Source organism: Lissotriton vulgaris, chromosome 10 (assembly GCF_964263255.1).
Source record: "Lissotriton vulgaris chromosome 10, aLisVul1.2, whole genome shotgun sequence".
NCBI classification, from domain to species: domain Eukaryota; kingdom Metazoa; phylum Chordata; class Amphibia; order Caudata; family Salamandridae; genus Lissotriton; species Lissotriton vulgaris.
This window is the reverse complement of record NC_141698.1, coordinates 1,152,490,231-1,152,505,577: the sequence shown is the minus strand read 5'-3', so window position 1 is coordinate 1,152,505,577 and position 15,347 is coordinate 1,152,490,231. Positions and strand designations below refer to the sequence as shown.

General features: G+C 43.3%; 1 protein-coding gene across 1 annotated transcript in view; it reads right to left on the bottom strand.

The window, feature by feature from the left end:
* The window catches only part of LOC147689500 (vomeronasal type-2 receptor 26-like), a 542,936-nt gene that overhangs the window by 378,661 nt on the left and 148,928 nt on the right, over window positions 1-15,347 (bottom strand). Inside the window, exon 3 of the mRNA XM_086939935.1 lies at window positions 1,067-1,364. Within this exon, the coding sequence (XP_086796061.1) occupies window positions 1,067-1,364 (298 nt within the window). The remainder of the gene's footprint in view (window positions 1-1,066; window positions 1,365-15,347) is intronic.

Here is a 15,347-nt window from a genome sequence, read left to right as displayed (position 1 = left end):
GGCATGTGCAGTAAATGTAAAATCCCCATTTGTAAATTGCAAACTACTCACCTTTACGGATCTCAAGGAGCTGGGGGCCATTGTGTAAATTTAGTGAGCTATTGCCCAGGGTCACATGGTGCTGAGCTGCCACCAGAGCTGGGATTGAACCGTGAACCCTGTGCTCCAAAGTCAGCTGCCCCGGCCGCTGCACGACACCTCTCCACTGGGCATTCTGACCTGTGCCTCAGCTGGGAGGTCCTGCTGCCTCTCTCTCTCTGACATTCTTGCATTCCTCACCAGGGTTGTGATGGAAATGCTCCCTCTCATCTGCACAGAGGAACTGAACCGCTTGTTCTTGGGCAGTCACCTGGGTGTTACAGTTAGGGTGGCAACAATAGGGGCTTGTAGGCAGATATGAAGGTACAGCCAATGACCAGTGTTACATCAGAATGGCCGTCTCTCATGTCAGCTCACTCCCTTCATCCAGGGATCTCCTTACACCCAGCTCAGGCATGCATAAGGTGCTGTGAGGCAAGTGCCTCAAAGCACCTCCAAGGGGGTAGCAGCAACCGGTGACAGTAACTGGAAGGTTCAAACACATGCATAGGTGTGAGTGCGAACACAAAAATGCATTTTTACCTTTAACACCCATACCCATTGCACCCTCCTGCTTCATTAACAAGGACCTCAGTAATTGTAAGGAGGTCAATGGGATATTCCTGGACCGGAGACTGCAGCTCATGGTATTTACATCTCCTTATGAATTTGTAAAATTCACCCACTACCCATCATGAGTATATATATAAACCTACCCACTCCAGAGGCATCCTTTCCCCTTCCTCTCTTATAATGCATGGTGTTCCTACAAGACCTATCTCCTGGGCACTCATGAGATCTACAGAGAGCTGATGAAGTGGAGGAACAGAACACCCTCTGACCCACTCACACTTCTCCAGACCCACTGAACACCTTTGAGCAGATTGAACGTGATACATTGTGCCTAAAAGGAAACATAAATGTGTGCTGTGTATTGGATTCAATGTAAAGATTGTAAAAGCATGTAATATAAGTGATATATTTGTACCTGCAGATACCTGTAGAGCCCAGTGATGGTTGCCATAGCAACTGATGTGGGTGTTAACATGTCACCAATGATAGCAGCCAGGACCCCTTTGGACCGACAGATGTAGTTAGGGGCTGGAACCGACTCCTCTCTTCCTGATAATAAGCTCATGATGTTCCGCGTCGCTGGGGCCTCGCTTACACCTGAATTAAAGACCTCAAAGCCGAGGGTGATGTTGGGTAAAATGTCAGGGTTCTTGTTTATCTCCTCAATGGCATAAACAAAGGCGAAGTAATGTCGAAAGAAACGAGTGGTAAAGCTGCAAGAAAAATAAATGTCTTTGAGTTATTTATTACGCAGGTGTCTTTTGAAGGCAAAGTTTTCTATGTTATATTGTTGCCATGTTTTATATATTTATGTATTTGCCACAGGAGAGACAGTAATAGGAAGCCTCACTTTTTGTTAACCCTTTCCTTCCCATGTGATTAGGACTTTCCCACTAGCACCAGCTTTTGGGTTCACACAAGGATCTACACTACAAGCCCATCTAATTTAAATACTATCTTGAACCTCTTGGAGATTTCTTCAACTTACTGAGTCTTTCTTTCCATCAATGAGCAGGTGATATGCAGATATATATAAGACATGAAACAGCAGTCTCTTCGACCATATCAAAGACTATCTCTTGAAAACACAAAAGTTAGGGCCAAATATACAACAGTTTTTTAGTGTCGCAAAGGGGAATTCTGCCCATTAGCCACTCGAAAAATATGGATAGCAACTCGCTATTAGGAAGGAGATACCAGGGGCATCCCTTCCTAATAGCGAGTGCAGATGGCAAGTAGGTGTTAAACCATTCACAAACAGGAAGGAGTCTCCAGGGTACCCCAGCCCCATTGTTAATGGGTGCACATATTTCTTTTAAGAGCAGACAGTGATCCCACAGACCATGGCCTGCCCCTAAAAAATTAAACTGGAAAGTTTATTTTTTCTTTTTCAAATGCATCCTGTGTATCTAAAAAAAACTGAAAAGCAGTCCCAGACATGGTGGTCTGCTAACCCCAGCAGGACACCATCCTAGGAGTGCTAGCCATTCCTGATGGGGTCACAAATTGTGTCAGCCTCATTATTATTCACAAGGCATGCAATTTGCAAACCCTTTGGGAATCCCAAACAGTGTCTGAGACACTGTTCTACATTGTATTTTGCGTCTTGCAAATTGCTACTCGCAATTTGTCGCAATTTGCGAGTCATAAAATACAATGGTCGTACATCTTGCTCTTTGCGTCCTGTTCATATCTGAAACTGACCTTTTGATGTCATTAGCTCGGACCCCCAAAACAACACACTAAATCAGCAGTGGCTTTGCATCGAGGTTGTTGCAGCTCTGCCCCCTTAACGTTTGCTGCCATAGCCATAGTAGGAGCAACATTGTTGTTAATTTTGTTAAAATTCCAGGCCCTGCTCACATAAACAAATTATTATTTTTGTTGCTGGTGCTGGGCCCATGGATTCTGCACACTGCCATTTAAGTAATTATACTTTTCTGTCTTGTTAGCATTGTTAATTCAGTTATATTGTACAGGAACCACTTGATGCTTTGATATGTGAGCTAAGTGATAAAAAGTGACTTAAACAGAAGAACAGGTCAATTGATTTATCATTTTATCAATAATCCAATGGAGCTGAAGTATGTTTGATGATGGGAATTATGGTATGAGTAAGGGAAAGAGAGCAATTACACCCCTCTACACATAGAAAAGATATGGTATATTAATAGGTTTGCTGAATATATGATTGTTGGGGCATTGCTTGATTTTTATGGTGTTGGATCCCAACCCACTATCCCTGAACTGGGTGGAACCTAGTTTTGCAACTGCACACTGCCAGTGTGCTACTCACAGTGAGTCAAAGACGCTGAGTGACACTTCTGGTCTCGGTGTACCCAAAGTCATCAGTTCAGCAAACACAAAGCCTTAAAGAACCGTCTCCATTCCTGATGATGTAAGCATGCAATTAGCTCCAGTCTGAAGCCTTGTAGTGCTGGGGCTACAAGTCAATCAGAGAATAAAGACATGATCACCCCCACCCTTTCCCAACTTGTCGCAGGGGGGTTGGGTGACAAGAACAAGGGTGAGGAGCTCAGGGCTCTCCCATGAAATTCTAGAAAAACTTATCTGGAAACACATCTCTTAAAAAATTCAACAGTTTTCCTAGAAGATTGGCCTGATACAAAATATACTTCAGGCCACCTACTGTGAAAACCAATGGGCCTGATTCACAAAAGTAATCTGAGACAAAATCCTAATTTTATTACTTTCAGTATTCACAAAGGGCATTTAGGAGTAGTAAAGTTAGACGAATGCCTCATGGGGCACTTTCACTTCCCTCAGTGAAAGAGACACTAACAAGAATATTTAGAAATAATCTTTAGAGCCAAGCTGAAGACTGCTTTATTCATACAGTAGCTTTTCTGCATTTGTAAGTCCTGGTAGGTATTAGCTCCTTAGCGCGGGGACACGCCGCTGTGCGTCACCAAGCGCTCTATAAAACCCCCTAAAGTAAAGTAAAGTAGAGCAATAACCTATCCAATCCTTTTAGCGACCCATTGCCACCGTCCATCTTCAAGAAACTGAAGGAGGTCGTCACCCTCATCTAGACAAAGATAGTCAATGCGTCTCTCACACAAAGTACGATCCCGGATTGCCTAAAAGCTGCTCAGGTAGCACCTCTCCTAAAAAAGCCTACAGCAGATAGTACATACCTTAACAACTTCCGCCCTATCTCGAACATGCCCACCCTAGCCAAACTCCTGGAACAATATGTCCAATTTCAACACTGTGCCCACAACGAGAATTTCCACCTCCTGGACCAACTCCAATCTGGCTTCCGGAATGGGCACAGCACCGAATCGGCTCTCACTCACATTATGGATGACATTTTAAAAATGCTCGACCAAAATGAATCCTGCCTCCTTATCCTCCTTGACCTTTCCTCAGCGTTTGACACTGTTAATCACTACAACCTCCTATCCATTTTGAAGCACAGGATGGGCCTTTTTGGTGCCGTGCTGCAATGGGTCTTGTCCTTCCTCCACAACAGATCCCAAAGAGTTAAGGTGAACCACTTTCTCTCACAGCCATCACCAGTATCCATGGGGGTCCCCAAGGGTCTGCCCTATCTCTTCAATCTGTTCTTGGAGCCCTTAGCTAATGCACTAAATTCCGCAGACATTCTCTTCCATATGTATGCAGATGATAGGCAACTCTATCTGAAAATCTCCTCCCCAAATAACCTCATATAACTCAACTTTACCCTAATAAATACTCAAAACTGGTTAACTGAGTACCACCTCTTGCTTAACACCTCCAAAACAGAATTCCTTCTAATTTCTCCTCCGAATCACATCCCCAAGATAGACCTGTGGATGAACCACCTCACTTCCTTCAACTGCTCCCCCTTTATTGTTGACTCAGCCAAATCTCTTGGTCTCACCCTAGACAAGCACCTGGACATGAAAAACCGTATCAGCAATGTGTGCAAGGGAGATAATTACCTAATGAGGATACTCAGGAATCTCAAACCTTTCCTCCCCCAAGCAGACTTCAAACAAGTGGTCCAAGTGCTTGTTTTGCCGAGGCTAGACTATGGCAGTGCTACGCTCTGTGGCAACCCCAAATATACCTTGGCCCCCCTAAGGGAGACCCCACCAGGAGCATCCATCTAGGTGCTCAGCCCATCCAACTGTAACATCTCAGGCAGAACACCAACATTCTGATAGTTACATCAATGAACATTCCATTGGTGGTAGAAAGGCATTACATAGAGAATAGCAGGATATTACATATCCCCTTTTCTTATACAGAAAACAAAAGCTAGAAACAGCATATAAAAACCAGAGAAATAAAAGCAAGCATAAGTAGCAAAATCAGGTAAGAAACAGCGAAAAATGATAGTAACAGCATATAAGAACCAGAGAAATAAAAGCAAGCATAATTAGCAAAAGCAGGAAAAAGAAAAAGCGAAAAGTGAACACCCGTCACAAGCAAAGCAGCAAGAGAAATAAGGAAACTCACAACAGCAAGAAATAGAAATAGAAGAATGGAACCAAAGAGAAATCAACCAAAAGGAATGGAACCAAACATATAAACCATCCTCTCTTCTTACAGAACAGCAGAAAAGAAAAAGATCAACAACGTACAAGAAATAGAAAAAAAAAAACATGAAAACATCTCCAAAACACACCTACTGGCCAGAACAGGAATGAATGAAGACTGAAAAATGGAAACTACCGAACACAGAAAAGCAGAAAGGAAGATGAGGAACAATTAGGGAGAAACCTCATCAAAACACCATTAACCTTAAACAAAATACAAATCAGTAATGCAAAGGTAACAGTGCGAGAAAAATTAATCAAGATACAATGAAAACAGAACATATTTAGCTATAAATGCATGAAAGCACTTAAATATAAATAAAACATAAGCTAAATATGATAATAAGACCAAATCTCTTAAGAAAAAGATATGTTGTGCACCTCTTTAGAAACACAACTAACTGGCGTTGTAAGCATAAAGAGAAAACTGTGTGGAAAAACCACGTTGTGCACACTTATAAAATGCTACTAACTAGCAAGTATGAGTAAAGCTCATGATAAAAGATGTAAAAGACTTTAAACTTTTCAAAAATTCCTTTAACCTGGATTGAAAAGACATAGTGGGAACCCATGTCACACAAAGGGAATTGCACCCTAAAACAACTCCTAAATAGGAAGTGAAATACAAAATTAAGTATGAGTAGGAACCCATTACAATAATGTCAAGGGAGAGTATCCCAAGCATAACTCCCTGGAAGGAAACAAAATTCACACCTACACAATTTATGTGGGGCCCATGTGTGGACAACTGATGTGGTGCTGGAAGAAACTAAAAGGACATTAGTCGTCCTTAGCAAAACACAGACAAACAAAAGAACTCGTGAGGTCTGTGTATGGACAACCGACGTGCACTATTGCAAACTAAAGGGACTAAAACCCTACGCCACACAGTAACAAAATTTAGCGAGGTCTGTGCGAGGTCATTAGTGCAATGTGAGAGGTAAAAACTTTAGAGACTATATGTAGAGTAGACTGTTAAACATAACTAGAATTGAAACCTAGACTAGTGCACTATGTGAAAGAGAAATACAATGAAATGTAGAAATGTAACATTCTTTTACGTGTGAGAAAACATTTCACGCACCTTTACGAAATAAAACACTAGATGGCAATGTAACCTTTCACTTTGCATTGTACTACTGATCGCGTTTCAAAAATCTTAGTCTCAAAATAGTCATTTTATTCTTTACTAAACAGGACATGTTAAGCTGCAAAAGTAAGAATCCTTCAAGGAATGAAAATCGACTTAAAAATCACTGGAAAAAAAACCCTTCTGTTGGTAAACGAAGAACTTTGCAGATGAAAAAAAAATACCTTGCAGTAAATCAAAACGCTGGTCAGATCATGTCATTCCCGGAGGATGCAGATGAAACATGTTGGTTTTAGAAAATGAGCGAGGAATGAAAAGGAGGTTATTGATAGAACGGTGACTTTTGAATAATGCCATAACACTTAAGATGAAAGCACAGACACTTGAGGGAGAAATCCACCTTCCGACGCTGGAGAAATAAACAATACTCAATGGACAAGAGACAAAATAGTAGGACGTACGGAGGACGCATACCGAGTGGCTCTGGGCGCGCTCATGCATCAAGACGTCTTTAGGCAGCATGGTAGTTCCAGGAAAACACGAAGACGTCATGAGAGACTCGGCTGCAGCAACTGACAAGGTGAGGTGCGCGAGCCAATTACATATTTGAAACCAAAAAGTAACTGTAATTTCCAATTGAGCTTATGGAAAAAAATAAATATCAAATAAAGAAAACCGGACTCAAAATTTGATGAATATATTTCCACAAGGTTAAGCTGAAATACCGGCATTCAGCGTGTGTAACAGTTTGTGTGTCTTTGGACAAATAACTCACAGTTTTGGTTCATTAACGGCAAAAAACGATGTAAAATAAACAGTTCATTACTTGCAGCATGAAGATTGTTTTTAAATAGTGAAAAACATGAAAAGACAATTTCCTTTCCACATAGCCATTACTTTCATGCTTGACAACTCGAGTTCCTTTCAGGTTAGCCTCTCGTTTCTTTCACGCTTGTTAACTCGAGATGACAGTTGCTTTTCCACTGAGCTTGCTCATTCTTTTCTCACTTGGCTGCTCGAGCTATGGTATTTAACTGTGATACATTTTAACTGTTTCAACCAAGATAAAGCACTCTCCTTTAGTTATGCTCAGGCTCTTTAGTTACATATTTTTCCTTAATTCACATGCTTCCAATTATTCTTTGATCATGGGTTGACAGTCTATTTAAATGTACAGTCACAATTTGTAAAGTGGATGCCTTCCGCCCCAAAAAAACGACGTATTAACCCTTAACAGGTGGCAAGATCACACACACAGCCCCTGTTTACCTTCTTTTCTTTAAGTCTGCAATCCGTTTCTTTTGCATAGGGTTTCTTGTGACTTGAAGGCTTTTACTTGTTGACTAATTGCCAGATGATGTAGCACGCCTACCCTCACAGGGTACAGCTACAGTCAGAGAATAGACTCACCAGACACTTGAACAACTGGCAGATTGCTGTGGGCGACCGGTGGCAGGTCACTGGTGGGGTCATGATGCCAGTTGTGGTACCTTGATTAAATTTCAGTAAATCTTGTGCCATTAACTTGCTTGTAATCCTTGCAGAGGTGACAGAAGTAGGTTCTTTCAGAGGATCGTCGCCAAAATAATGTAGTAATTAAGTCCACACTTGTAGACAGTTCTCAGGTAGATTTATTGAGCAGTTAAGTTAAGACAGGTACAAGCTCAATAGGAGACCATCGGGAGACCCCACCAGGAGCATCCATCTAGGTGCTCAGCCCCGCCAACTGTCACTACCTAGGCAGAACACCAACATTCTGACAGCTGCTCCAATGAACATTCCATTGGTGGTAGAAAGGCATTACATAGAGAATAGCAGGATATTACAGAAAACAAAAGAACCAAGCACATCTCCCCAGTCTTAAAATCCCTAAATTGGTTGCCTTATTCAGCTAAAGATTGCCTGTCTGTCTCATAAAGCCCTCGATTTCAAAACCCCCAGTTATCTAGCGCAAAAGCTAGAATTATTCAGAGGGGGTAGACCTTCTAGGAGTGCTAACTCTCTCCTCCTGAAACCACAGATCTTTTGCAAAAAGAGAATGTGTCAACGAGCTTTCTCCTGCTCTGTGCCGAAGATCTGGAACTCTCTCTCACCGGAAATACGCAGATTTCATTACAAGACCGGAGGCTACCATTATGCAAATACTTTTATTTGCTGCCCAAACATGCAGCCCTTTAAAGAATGAAACTACATCATAATAAACAGAACATCGGTAACATGACAAGTAGACTGTGCAGGCTCCCATCATCCTCTTTTGTTCGCTGCTCTGACACAGCTAAGTACTCTTTCCATCTATGATTTAACTTCTCTTAATTATGTAGGATTTATTGAGTTATGCTACGTATTAGACTCACTGTTTATCTTGTTGCTGTAGATAATTAATGTTTATCCTACTATCTTAGATAACTACATAACTAGATAACTTCTGTCAATTTCTGGTTTTAGTTTAGCTCCCCCTTGTCCAATTTTCGGTGGGGAAAATTTCCTCATTCCCATCGATCGTCTATCGATCGTTTCATTCCATCGGGTAAGTGTCGGTCTGCCCCTTGTCTGTACTGCTCGTGCAAGCTTTTAAAAGGGCAGCCGATTTCACCCTTTTTTCAATTTAAGGGAAATATCTTCCCGGAGGAGTTTGCCACATTTGACCTCCGTATACTAGCAACTTGCTAGAATCTATCACGCGCTCCAAGCTCGAGCGGACGCTAGCGTGATGTCGTGTCCTTACGCTCACGCCGCTAGCGTGATGTTGCGTCCTGACGCTCACGCCGCTAGCGTGATGTTGCGTCCTTGCGCTCACTCTCGAGTATCAGTTTGCTTCATTACACTCCTGTTTACACGAGCACATATCGAAAACTAACCGAGACTTTTCTGATTTTTTTCCATTGTTTGAGACATTTATTGATCGCTGCCCGGTGGCTTCTTCTAATACTGCAGTGTCTCTATACTTCAGGATTATTCATTGGCGATTATAAAAACCTGCATCTGTGAGTAAACCCTGCCAGAACAAACTATTAACAAGCTACATTTTAATACTATTTACTTACCTGATTAAGCCATATTAAGGCTTGTTACTGTTTAACCCTTTTGGGAATATTTTTAACTATGAATCCTGACAATAATACCCAGCCTCAGGCCACCAAGGAAACTTTGGTGGATAATTTAAAAAAACTAATATTTATTTATTTATTTATTTATTTATTTGGCGATTTTTAGAGCGCGCAAATACCCTTGGGTGTCTCGGCGCTGTAGTTGCAGAACTCTCATGGGGGGGAGGTAGGGAGGTTTAGGCAGGGAACAACCAGGTCTTTAGTTTCTTTCTGAAATTCAGAAGGGTCGGAGCACACTTGATGTGTAGAGGGAGTGTGTTCCACAATATGGCTGTTGCCACTGAGAAGCGTTTGTCTCCCCAGTTGGCCCTTCTTGTACGGGGGACCCTGAGTAAATGTGCTGAGGATGACCGCAAGGTTCTTGTGTGTTCAAGCGGTCGGAAGGCTCTTCTTAAGAATAGGGGTCCGTGATCGTGGATAGCCTTATATGCTATGCATAATGCTTTAAATTTGATACGGCTCCTCACCGGTAGCCTGTGTAGCTGTCGGATATAGGGGAGACCGATGCAAATTTAGGGATGGATAGCAGTGTCCTGGCTGCTGCATTCTGCACTGTTTGCAGTTTATTGAGGACCTTTTGTTGTGCATTGAGAAACAGTGCGTTGCAGTAGTCAGTTTTGGAGAATACTAAAGTACTGACCAGGGTTTTGCCTGCGTGAGGAGGAAGGTATGGGATTAATTTTTTTATCCTTTTTAGTGTGTGGAAGGAAGAAGAAACCACTGCATTAGCATGTTGCTGAAATGACAGCTTGTTATCGAAGATAACGCCCAGGTTGCGTACCTTCGTTACAGGTTCTGGGGGTTGTCCCATCTGGTGGGGCCACCATTGTGGGGACCAGGTAGGTTGAAGCCTCCCGAATGTCATCACTTCTGTCTTATCAGAATTGAGTTTAAGACAGTTGGATGACATCCAGGAGCTTATTGCCTTCATTCCCGTTTGGAAATTGGCTGCCACCGAGATTCCATCGTTGTATATTGACAGCACCAATTGGGTGTCGTCGGCATAAGTAGTCAGGGAGATTCCGCAGGATTTTATGACCCTCGCCAGGTCCGACACATAGATGTTGAATAGTGTCGGACTTAGCGAGGATCCCTGCGGTACTCCACATGGCAGGGAGAAGGTCTGGGATGTAAAATTGCCTAGCTTTACAGTTTGAGGACGGTTTGCCAGAAATGAGGCCAGGAGGTTTTTGGCTTTGTCTGTGATTCCTATGGCCTCGACACGGTCGATCAAAGTGGCATGGTCGACCGTGTCAAAGGCCGCAGATAGATCGAGGAGTATCAGTACTGCGGCTCCTCCGTTATCCATCGTAGCCCTAATCTCATCTGCAGCTTTTAGTAAAGCCGTCTCCGTTCCGTGGCCTTGTCGAAACCCAAATTGGGTGTCATCTAGTAGATTGTTATGGTGAATATAGTGTGACAGCTGGGTGTTCATAATCTTTTCAAAGATTTTTGCAGGGAATGGGAGGCAGGCAATGGGCCTGTAGCTGGCAGGCAGGAGAGGGTCTAGGCTGGGTTTTTTGAGTAGGGGTTTGATTATTGCTTTTTTCCATACTGAGGGGTAGACACCTGATGCAAACATTGCATTGCATATGGTGGTTAGAGGTGGTGCAATAACTTCCGGGATGAGGTTAAGGATACTTGGAGGGCAAGGGTCCAGAGGTGAACCGGATTTGGTTCGAGCGATCAGGGGAAGGGTGATTTCGTAGGTGGTAGGTTCAAAAGCTGCGAATATGGGGCCAGTATCGGCGATCGATTGAGGGGGAGAGCGCACTACGTCAGGTGTGAAAGTATTAAAAATGGCTCTGACCTTGTCCTCAAAGAATTTTGCCAATGAGTCAGAGAGGGCTTGGGATCCCTCTGACTGGGGGGCAGGTGGGCTAGACAGGTAAGTTACTACTTGGAATAATTTCCCTGAGGAGTTTTTAGCCTGATTAATTTGGTTTGTGTAATACGTGGTTTTCTCTGTTTTAATGATTTTTTTATAGTTAGAGAGAGCGCTTTTGTAAGTGATCTTATCAGCCGTATTAAAGTTACGGCGCCACTGCCGTTCGAGGTTTCTGCAGTGCTGGCGCTGGAGTCTGAGTGATTCAGAGAACCAAGGGGCTGAAGGAAGTTTTCTACTCCGATGGGATGATTTGGAAGGTGCTAATTTATCGCAGGCTTCAATCAGATTGTCCATGTAAGTATCTGATGCTGCTATGGGATCATGCTCATTAGGTAATGGGCTGTCCTGTATCATCTGAGTGAGACGTTCAAGATTTAAGTTTTTCCAGTCTCTGAATTTGGTGGGAGGGGGAAGAGGCAAGCAAGGGGGAGTGGGTTTAGTGGGAATAGAGAAGCATATTGCTGAGTGGTCTGTCCAGATTAAAGGGAAGACCTCGGTGATGGAGATTTCAGGGTGGTTGGTGAATAATCCATCCAACGTATGTCCTGCTTTGTGCGTGGGTTTTTTAACAATTTGTGTGAGTCCGGCTGTCTCTAAATCTCCCAGGAGCGTTATGGTGTCTGGGTCATCTAAAACTTCGAGATGAAAATTTAGATCACCTAAGATGGTGAACTGTGGTGATCCAATTGATGTCTCGATTATATGATCCAAGCGTGCTAGGAATTTGGCTCTGGATCCTGGGGGGCGGTAGATCAGCATACCTTTGAAAGTGGCTTTACTGGATAAGCCTATTGAAAAGAGAAGGGCCTCGCATTCAGGGTATGTTGTGTCTGCTGTAGTTATCGTAAGGTGATTTTTGTAAATGATCGCGACTCCTCCTCCCTTCCTTATCGGTCTGTCTAACTTACACACGCAGTAATTGTTAGGCGTAGCGTCTCTGAAGTCCGGGCCAGAGGCTTCGTCTCCCCACGTCTCGGTGATGAATAAAATATCTAACTGTTGCGATTCTATGAAATCTGCGATTTCAAATTTGTGTTTCGGCAGTGATCTTACATTTATAAGTGCTGCTGACACTAGTGGTGGAGGTATAGGGTGAGGGGTAGATGGCGTCTCAGTACAGGTAGGACACTTAAGAGGTCCGATCCTGGGGTTGTTGTAGTAGAATTTAGGTAAGGAGTGGGGCAACCTACTTGTTTGCTTGATGCTGAGCAGTTGGTCCGAAGTATACGTTATTGGTGAGGAACTGATGCCGGAGTGGGAGAGTGATGGATCAGGGGGGGTTGCCCTGTGCCCGGTCTCGGCACGGACAAGCGCAGACGAGCTTGCCTTATGCGCGCCTTCGGCGCGCATTCGTCGCGCCCGCTGCGCTCGTCCGCTGCGCTTCCGGATCCGGTGCATTCTACATAGGGGAGGGTAGGGGCGTGGCCAGCGCAAGTGGGCGTGGCAGTTGTCCAAGAGCGGCGTTGCTATGGCAACCCTGGTCCGCGTCAGCTATCAGTCAGCTGGGCGGTAGAGTGCACGTAGCGGCAGATAATACAAGTTTTAAAATCACAGGTATGACAGTAAATCACAAGTTTAAAAGAGCGTAAAATCTCCCGACTTCCGCCTCAGGAGAGAGTTTGTGCAATAAACAATCCTCCGTCAGGGAAGCAGTTAATGCTGCTCTACTTAAAAGAAAGAGGATCTCCCTCCCCGAAGAGTTCTATTTTTCTCTTTCTAATGGAGACTTCCCCTCTGGCAGAGGTACTCAGTTAAGGGATCAAGTACTTCAAAAGAAGAAGCACCTGAATGAGGCATTCACCCATGCCACTGAAATTGGTAGCCCTTGCGCTACAAAAGATGCTGGTGCTCGTAGCAGCACAATAGAGAGATCCCAGTTACCTGGGACTGGGAGAAGAGGTGCCCATAGCTGCATTATAGAGAATAGTATTTTATACAATACAGATGATTTTATTGAGGACTCCTCACCCTTTTTTAATGATTTTGAGGAAGATGAATTTATTTTTGACCCCAAGATACCCCTGAGGATCTTGACGAAGACCTAGAACACCCTTCAACATCCTCCTTTACTATTAAAGATCCCCTTGGGGAGGAGATGTTCAATCCCACTACTATTCATTATCCTCGCAGCACAGAATGGTGGCCTACGGACCACGTTGATAGATATTTATCTAAATGGGTCAGGAACTCATGGACAGAGATACACGCAATTTAATGCGTAATGAGTGCCCTCGTCCCTCTTCTGAGGATAAGATTTGTAATACCCCCGACCTTGACCCTGAATTGATCACTTTTCTTTTTAAATCGGGGAGGGACCCAAGAAAAGGGATTGCAAAATGCTTAAAACAGTGTCAAGATAAGCTTCTTGACGTTCTGGGTCCTCTTTAAAAAATTCTTGATATGGCGGAAGAAGCCAGGACCAACAATATTCTGATTAATTTCGAGCTTCTAAGAGGTTGGTCCCAACGTGCAATCTGCTTTATTGGAAATGCTAATGCCAATCTGATTACTGAATGGAGGAAGGCAGTCCTCCTAAGAATGAACCCTAAACTTGCAGAACTCTCCACTAAGGAAGACATGTGTGAAGCCAAGGGTATGTTATTTGGCGATAACTTCGTAAAATCCTTAGGAAAATATGTGGCCACCTTTAATGCCTTTTCTAAGGCACAATCTAACATGCGTAGAGTCTTCGGGGGACGACCACTTTTTGGAAGGGCTGACAGGAGGGGGCAACTTGTCAGCCGCGGTTACTTCAAGTCCCAATTTTACCCACAAGATTCAAAAGACAATCGTTCTTACAGAGGATCCCGCTCAAACTTCTATCCCCAGAGAGGAAGGGGTTCAAGAGGCCATGGCGGAAGATCAAGATTCGCCAATCAATCTTTCCAAGGTAAGTCTGAATCCCTCTTTCCCTTCCAAGGTGGCAGGAAGACTCAAGTTTTTTGCAAACAATTGGCTTCAAATCACACAAGACCCTTGGGTCTTGGAAACTGTAACTGGTTTCAAGATAGATTTTTGGAAAGAACCCTTTCAGAAAAAGATTCCAAACAAAATTTCTCTAGACAAGGAGAACTCAAAATTAAAAGATCTCGAAATCTCACAAATGTTGGACAAAGGAGCCATTATAAAGGTTCCTCTTTCAGAACTCCCAAAGAGCTTTTTAAGTACTATTTTCCATGTCAAAAGAAGGACAAGGGTTGGCGCCCTGTCATAATCTAAAATATCTAAAACATTTCTAACATGCAGACACTTCAAGATGGAGGGTATCCATCTTTTGAGGGACATTTTGCGGGCAAAGGACTGGCTGGTAAAATTAGACCTAAAAGACGCCTATTTTACCATACCCATGGAAGAGGAGTGCCTCAAGTATCTTCGTTTTACTTGGAAAAGGACTCTTTATCAGTTCCAGTGCCTTCCATTTGGGCTGTCATCAGCCCCTTGGTGCTTCACCAAGATCCTTCGCCCGGTGGTCTGCTATCTCAGAGAGAGGGGAATTTGCTTAATAATTTATCTAGACGATATCCTCATCATGTGCCAAGACAAAGTAGAAATTATGGAACATTTAAAAATGACAATGGATCTGCTTCAAGATCTGGGCTTCATTGTAAACATGGAGAAATCTATTCTGACCCCCTCGCAAGAACTAGAATTCCTTGGTTTCAAGGTAAACACAATTCTTTTAAATCTAATCCTTCCTCACTAGAAGATTACAAAAATAAAAAAAACATGTTTCACTTATCCTTTCAAAGGAATCTATCCGACTAAAAGATCTAGTCAGAGTCTTGGGACTTCTTTCGTCCTCTATTCAAGCCATTTCACCAGGTCCTCTTCACTACAGAGGTCTGAAAATATTGAAAGCACTGGGCCTGAGGAAGGGGTTCTGGTACGAAGACTCACTACCTCTCTCACAAGATGCTCGAGAAGATCTTCATTGGTGGTTGAAAAACCTCCAAGCCTGGAACGGAAAAGCTATCTTCGGTTATCTTCCAGATTTCACCTTAGAATCAGATGCGAGCAATCGGGGATGGGGTGCCCGCCTAAAAGATTTAGAGACCGGAGGG